We start from the raw sequence: 8,033 nt of genomic DNA, 5'->3' as shown, positions 1-8,033 counted from the left end.
AATTTCTAGAGCCGATGCCATATCCTCCAGGTGCATGGTCTCCAGCCTGCTTCTTGTCTACTTTGGCATTAGAGTCACCTATCAGCATAGTTTACTGTGTCTTTACTTTATTAATTGCTGACTCAACGTCTTCATAAAAGCGTTCAACTAAATGATCATCATGGTTCAATGTAGACGCGTACTACCTTTATCTTGTACAACTTGTTAAACTTTATTACAATACTTGCCACCCTCTCACTGGTGCTATAGTATCTATATGTGGCCAGCGATATTCTTGTGTATAAAAAACTACACCCCTAGCTATTTCCTTTCCACTAATTTACGGTAGCATAACACGTGCCCGTAATTCAAGAGGACTTGTGTCCTCCTGAGCACATGTGTATTTATCAAATTGGATAGTCAGCATTTCAGCCTTAATTGATGTTTCGCCAGCGCAACACCACAATAGTGTATTTTTCCAAACTAGTATCGAAACCTGGTGTGGCTCTGTACAGCACCTCCTCTATTTTAGAGGAGGCGCCTCTCTGTGGTAGATTATTGCCACGCAGAATGGTTGGGTTCGATTCCTGCAGGCACCCTGGCATTTAATCCTTCCATCCATCGGGTCAACGCTGTGGATGCAAGATTTTTCTTAAAGCCCTCTCTTTAATTTACGAATGTCTGTTCTCGCCATTCCTGGGTAGAAATGAAGTGTCAATCACCTGCGGGACATACCTACCCACGTGTTTGAGAACGTACGTGACGGGATGGTGAGATTATTCATGTCATGACTAGGGAGTCATATTCGTAAAACCATCTTACTCTTCCGTACTAATTTTTTTTGAATTGAATTGAATTGAATTGAATTGTTTATTTTCAACATAATACATGTCGAGGGATGGTATGGCTAAAGGCAGAATTAACTGCCTGACAATGGCCCTACCACCCAAGCACTGTCCAACAGGGTTGTGGCTATCAGTAAGAAATTATACATTAGAAAGCGGAAGCTCAGCACGGAAAAAAAAAAAAAAAAAAAAACATGACATAGCGCTACTTGCAAGGGACGACGACATACATATAGGAATAGTAGAATTGAGTTCTTTAATGTAACAGGTCTTAAGCCACATGTTGTTAGAGGTCTACTCATACTATGAAGGGCACGCAAGACAGCAAATATAATTTAACAACACGCTTAAACAGGGATTTAGATGAAACTTCATACACATTGCTAAGTAATTTTGGATGCTGGTTTAGGAAACTAGGGATCATGTATTTTAGCTGTTTAGTACCATATTTTGTTCTGCAAAACGGAACTTCGAGGTGGCTGTGTCGCAAAATATATGGATTGCGGTTAGTCAAGTACATGTATGTAAACATAGATTCATTTTGACGCATTTTACTGTGTATGTATGTAGCAAGTTTGAGGGAGTATAGCTGATCCACTTTTAATATCTCATTTTTTAAAAAAAACGGTGCTGTATGGTCAAGATAAGCAAGGTTTTCTATGTGTCGAACAGCTTGTTTTTGGAGGAGTGTCAGCCTGATTAAGTTTGTTTTGCTTGTAGTACCCCAGACTAAGAGGCAGTAGTATAGTTGAGAATGTATGAGTGTATAGTACAGCTGACGTTTTAGCCAAGTCGGAACCAGATGCCGGATATTGTAAAACACTCGATTGGACCTGGAAATGCTAGTATGTAATTTGTTTACGTGATGAGTCCAGCTCAAATGTTCTTCGAACAATACTCCCAGAAACTTAAATACAGATACCCGTTCAATAGCGCAAGCATCAAAACGAAGAGAAATGTCAGTGACATCGGGTTTATTCTTAGGTTTAAAAACAATGAATTTCGTTTTAGTAACATTTAACTGGAGCTGGTTGAGGGACAACCAAATCAGCAGCTGGTGCAACCAATTGTTTGTTACTATTGCCAAGTCAGCTAAATTATGACCAGAGAAAAATAAACTGGTATCATCGGCGTAGAGAACCATTTTAGGCGTAAGTGGTATATTCACAATGTCGTTGATATAAATTATAAAAAATAGAGGACCCAAAATGGACCCCTGAGGTACGCCGCACATTATTTGCTTCATCTCTGAGCTTATGTTATTAAGACTTACAAATTGAAATCTATCTGAAAAATAACTCTTTATCAGTTCTAAGGTAACGCCTCTAATTCCATATTCGGGAAGTTTTTGAAACAAAATGTGATGCTTTATAGAGTCGAAAGCTTTCCTGAAGTCAAGAAAAACTCCAACAGTAAATAACCTGTTTTCAAAATTTTCAATTATTTCTTCTTTAACACTCAGCAGTGCCTCCTCGGTTGATTTATTCTTGCGAAAGCCGAATTGATTGTCAACAAGTGCCCGCTTTTCATCCAAGAATTGGGTTAACCTAAACTTTACAACTAATTCTAATACTTTAGAAAAAAGAGGTAGCACAGATATGGGCCTGTAGTTATTCAGATCATTCAAGGATCCACCTTTATGCAAGACTACAACTTTGGCTATTTTCATACTAGCAGGAAAGATCCCGGTAGATAGCGCGCTATTACATATATGACAAAGCGGGGCACATAGTATATCAGCAACATGAATAATTGGTCTCGCTTTGATTTCATCATATCCGGCTGCGCTATCTGTTTTCAAAGATTTGATTAATTTACAAATTTCATCTGCAGTGCACGGAGACAGAAATATGGAGTTAGTACTGTGAGATGATATATATCCACATAGATCATTTGTAAGATTGTTAGTACCAGGATTATTTGCAATACCAGCATGCAAAAAGTGATCATTAAATTTGTTCACCAGTGGAGTACTGGTATATTCCACATCATCAAACATAAGTGTGCTAGGGATCATAATATTTGAGCTGCCTTTGAGTTTACGAATTGTAGCCCATATTTTTTTGGGGTCACCTGATATCGACGCAAACACATCTTGGTAATATTGAGTGCGAGCTTTCCGAAGATCCGAATTGAGCTTGTTCCTGAGCTTTTTATATTCCCGGAGAATTGTTTCGTCTTTTACACGAATGAAAGTGTCAAATAATCTGTCCCTCATTTTAATTCTATGGTATAACTCACGAGTAACCCATGGTTTTCTAGATTTTCGATTACCTTTAACTGAATGTAGTGGAAAAGCAGAGTCATACGAGTGCTTAACTTTCTGCAAAAATAAATTGTAGGATAAATTCGGATCTTTCTCGTTGTATACATCTGTCCAATCAATATTTTCGACCAATGACCTAAATGCATTCAGTGCCTCATTATTAAAATTTCTTCTAAAAAATGGAGCACTGCGTGCATGACAGTTTTTACTTTTGGGGCGCGGAACGAAAACAAAGATTGGCAGATGATCACTAATATCGAAAGTGAGAATTCCTGAAAATACATCAGCGCTATCATGATTTGTTATGCACAAGTCAATTAAGCTTTCTGTATCTGGTGTTATTCTAGTGGCCCGGTTTATAGTGTTAGAACAATGAAATGACTCTATGACATCATTAAAACGTTGTGTTTGAGAATTGGATAATAATAAATTTATATTAAAATCACCAATCAGAACAACCGACAGACCTGTCATGGTAGCGTACTCAAGAATCTTGCTAACAGACAAACTAAATTCATGAAAATCACCAGAAGGGGGGCGATAGATAGCCGCAATCACGGTACTACAACATTTGACATCAATTGACTCATAATCATCGTTAACGGCTGAAAATTCAGCGAGAACAAAGTAGTTCAGGTTATTTCTGATATAAAGTGAACAACCACCTCCTCGACGACCTTTCCTGTAGACACTTTCACACTTGTATCCATCAAGAAAATTGACATCAGAAACCGACGAAAACCACGTCTCTGTAAATGCCAGAATGTCAAATTTATGGTCTAGTGCCTCCAGAGCTGTTTCTAATTCCATGACCTTACCACTCAAGCTTCTGCTATTTACATGAAAAATAGACAAATGATCACTCGGCTTTAAAGAATGACTCCGCAAGGTAGAATTGAAAATAGAGCTGTTATAATAGCTTATGCTAGATGATTCTTTCATCATAGAAAAAAAGAAAAAAAAAGTACGCGAACACAGAAAGACACGTCACAAACTGATCAGTAGCTTATTGTATCTTATCTAAGTCGGTTTGACATTCAATGCGGATCGCTCGCTCGCCCTGTGCCTTACGCACAAACATCTTTCCTTCTTTCTGCCAAACAAACTGATAGTGCTTTTCTTGCGCCCTAGCCCTCATTAGCCACAAAAGCTTCCTGTTTTCTGCCGTCAGATTATCCAAGAAATAGACATCCGATTTTGAAGACTTCAAATAGCCTTTCTTTGCCATCCATTCATTCCGTGTAGCGCACGATACAAAGCGAACGAGCACCGCTGGTTCTTTACCTGGCTTGGGCGGAAGCCTGTGCAAGCCGTCAATATTAGCTGGCGTGAGCTCGGCAAGGTTTAACTGTTTCGCCAGGTTATTCAGTTTACCGAGCAACTGTTCGCCTTGGCTATGGGGGATACCATGAATTTCCAAATTTTGACGGCGGCTATATTGCTCTAAGTAGTTGAGATGCTGTCGCAGCTTCTGAATTTCCAGAGGGTCATTGGCTGCTTCAGCCTTTTCAACTCTTTTCTTTAGAGTAGCTATTTCACATGATTGCTTCCTCATCTCGATGAGTACATCGTCATACTGCTCTGACAAGTGTTTAACAGATTGTTCCATATTTTGGACTGTGTCCTTCAGTTGCATTAGTTGATCTATTCTGCTTTTAATGGTGGGTATCTCCGACAACTTGCGATTTATTTCAGCCAGTATTTTTCCAGTGTCAGATGTCTGCTGCAGCTGCAACTTCCCGCTGCCGGCGTTCGCACGTGCAGCCAGAATAACACATGCTTGACATTTCCATGCTTTTTTTACTGCCTCGTCGCCTGTCTTAAAAGCAGACTTTGTTACTCCTGAGCATGGTCCAATGTGATAACCGTAGCTACATTCGGAGCACATTGGGCAACTACCGGGATCGGGAAGTGCCTCTTTGCACACTAAACACAAGGCAGAAGCTGCCATTCTCAGTACACACCCGAAATGTACAACACTTCAAATCACGCAGCTCCCACAAGCAAAGCAAAACGACGACAAAACGAAAAAGCGATTTTGTGGTGGTGGTAGGCGGCACAACAGAGAAGAAATGTTAAGGCTTTGTAACTAACCTGCAAGATAGAAGAAATCAGTCTCCCGAGCGTCCGCCCGCCACCACCACCGCTGAACAAATGCGATGGTATCTGATGCGCTTCGTTCTTTTACACAGCTCGATGACGTCACGAAGATTGCGAGGCCCACGTAATGTCAGCACTGTCAAAGTTCCAGAGCTGTCAAATCCGAAGAACTCGGAAACCCTGAGTTGCCACTCCTCAGAGATGAAAAAACGATGTTTCCAGGTTGGCCTGTTCCTTTTGGGACAGCTCGGGGTCTGCACGAAGCGTGGGAGGTCCGTGTGGTTTCCTGCAAGATAGAAGAAATCAGTCTTCCGAGCGTCCGCCCGCCACCACCACCGCTGAACAAATGCGATGGTATCTGATGCGCTTCGTTCTTTTACACAGCTCGATGACGTCACGAAGATTGCGAGGCCCACGTAATGTCAGCACTGTCAAAGTTCCAGAGCTGTCAAATCCGAAGAACTCGGAAACCCTGAGTTGCCACTCCTCAGAGATGAAAAAACGATGTTTCCAGGTTGGCCTGTTCCTTTTGGGACAGCTCGGGGTCTGCACGAAGCGTGGGAGGTCCGTGTGGTTTCCTGCAAGATAGAAGAAATCAGTCTCCCGAGCGTCCGCCCGCCACCACCACCGCTGAACAAATGCTTGGTTTACCACATGTTAAGGGGTCATCATGAGAGCGCCTAAACGTAGGTGGCTAGATAGATAGATGGATGCACGCATGCAGTGTGGAAAGAAATTCTGCGAGTTTAAAAACTAGAAAATGCATAATGTATGCCCTCAGAGATTTGAGACGTACCTATCGCCATGCGCTAAGCCTACAAAATCAGTTTTCTTTAGTGTGGCTCTCAAAAACGGTGTCAAACGGGCACAAATGCTGTGTTGTCTATGCTTCAGGAGATGAATTCAAACCAAATGAAAACATTTGGAGCTTACGAGATACAGAGCGTACAGTGGTAACTTGATATATTCGAGGTGGGCGACAACTGTTTCTGGCAGTGCAACTATTTTTTTCGTACTCAATGCTGGTTTCTCTATAGAACTGAAGAACATGCAGACTACATATAACATTTTATGCAATGTCATTCGCATAGCATAGCAGGGTGCGGCGATGGCGTAGTGGTTAGAGCATCCGCCTCGCATGCAAGAGGTCCGTGGTTCAAATCCCGGTGCCGCGCAGTTCCCAACCGAAAAAAAATCCGCGTGTTGATGGAACTGCATGAAGCGGCCTGGGGTGCGGCCTCACCGGTAACCACCGCCAGGAGCGCACTCCCTCACCAGAGAAGGATTGGCCACCCTGGTGCAGTATCTGGCAACTACCTCCCACATGCATACGTCAAATAACTCACGGCCCTCAGTTCCCAGCAGCTGCGAAGCAACTGACCATGGCGGCGGCCAGATCTGCAACGCAGTAGAGGGTGGTAAGAATCTCTAGACTACAGGCCGCCTTTGGAACCTGAACTTGGCAACGTTTAACGCTAGAACCTTATCTAGTGAGGGAAGTCTAGCTGTACTATTCGAGGAGCTAGAGGGTGTTAAATAGGATATAATAGGGCTCAGTGAGGTTAGGAGGACATATGAGGCCTATACTGTGCTACAGAATGGGCACGCCCTTTGCTATCGGGGCTTGGCAGACAGAAGAGAACTGGGAGGCAGTACCTAATTCACAGAAACATAGCTGGCAACATAGAGGAATACTATAGCATTAATGAAAGGGTGGTAGGTATTGTAATTAAACTGAATAAAAGATACAAGATGAAGGTAGTACAGGCTTACGCGCCTCCATCCAGCCATGATGACGCTTCAGTTGAAAGCTTCTATGAAGACGTGGAATCGGCAATGAGTAAGGTAAAAACACAGTATACTATAGTGATGGGCGACGTTAATGCAAAGGTAGGGAAGAAGCAGGCTCGAGACCAGGCAGTAGGAGATTATGGCATCGGCACTAGAAACGCCAGAGGAGAGCTACTAGTAGAATTCGCAGAACGCAATAATTTGCGGATTTTGAATACTTTCTACCGAAAACGAGAAAACCGCAAGTGGACACGGAGGAGCCCTAATGGCGAAAATAAGAACGAAATAGACTTTATAATGACTGCACACCCAGGAATCGTGCAGGATGTGGAAGTGGTTGGCAAGGTACGATGCAGTGACCATAGAATGGTACGGTCTCGAATTAACCTAGACTTGAAGAAGGAACGACAGAAACTGATACGCAAGAAGCCAATCAATGAGCTATCACTGAGAGGGAAAGTACAGGAATTCAGAGTGTCGCTGCAGAACAGGTACTCGGCTCTTAGTGAGGAAACCAACCTTAGCGTAGATACAATGAATGATAATCTAACGAGTATCATTACGGAGTGTGCAGTGGAAGTTGGAGGCAGGGTAGTTAGACAGGACACTGGAAAGCTTTCCCAGGAAACGAAGAGCCTAATTAAGAAGCGTCAAAGCATGAAAGTGTCAAGTACAACAGACAAAATAGAACTGGTAGAGCTTTCGAAGTTGATTAATAGGCGTAAAGTATGCGATGCAAGAAGGTATAACATGGAGAGAATTCATAGCCTTCATAGATTACGAGAAGGCGTTTGATTCAGCAGCCATATCAGCCGTCATGCAGACACTGCGGAATCAGGGCATCGATGAAGTATATATAAACATCCTGGAAGAAATCTACAGGGGATCAACTGCTACCATAGTGATTCATAAAGAAAGCAACGGAATACCAATCAAGAAGGGTGTAAGGCAAGGGGACACAATCTCCCCAATGCTATTTACCGCGTGCTTACAGAAGGTTTTCAGAAGCCTAGAATGAGAACAGTTAGGGATAAAAGTTAATAGAGAATACC

The 8,033-nt window shown here is 42.4% G+C and overlaps 1 protein-coding gene across 1 annotated transcript; it reads right to left on the bottom strand.

Annotated features, from left to right (window-relative positions):
• Positions 1 to 1,781: 1,781 nt before the first annotated feature.
• Positions 1,782 to 5,827, bottom strand: LOC119160770 (uncharacterized). The gene is made up of 2 exons (XM_037413002.2): positions 5,571 to 5,827; positions 1,782 to 5,476 (listed from the first exon to the last, which is right to left on the bottom strand). The coding sequence occupies exon 2, from the start codon at positions 5,039 to 5,041 to the stop codon at positions 4,097 to 4,099; it is 945 nt and encodes a 314-aa protein (XP_037268899.1). The 5' UTR covers positions 5,042 to 5,476; positions 5,571 to 5,827; the 3' UTR covers positions 1,782 to 4,096.
• Between the last annotated feature and the right edge of the window lie 2,206 nt (positions 5,828 to 8,033).

The sequence above is a fragment of the Rhipicephalus microplus genome, chromosome X (assembly GCF_043290135.1).
Source record: "Rhipicephalus microplus isolate Deutch F79 chromosome X, USDA_Rmic, whole genome shotgun sequence".
Classification (NCBI taxonomy): domain Eukaryota; kingdom Metazoa; phylum Arthropoda; class Arachnida; order Ixodida; family Ixodidae; genus Rhipicephalus; species Rhipicephalus microplus.
Note: the sequence above shows the minus strand (reverse complement) of the source record. Positions and strands in the feature narration are given on the sequence as shown.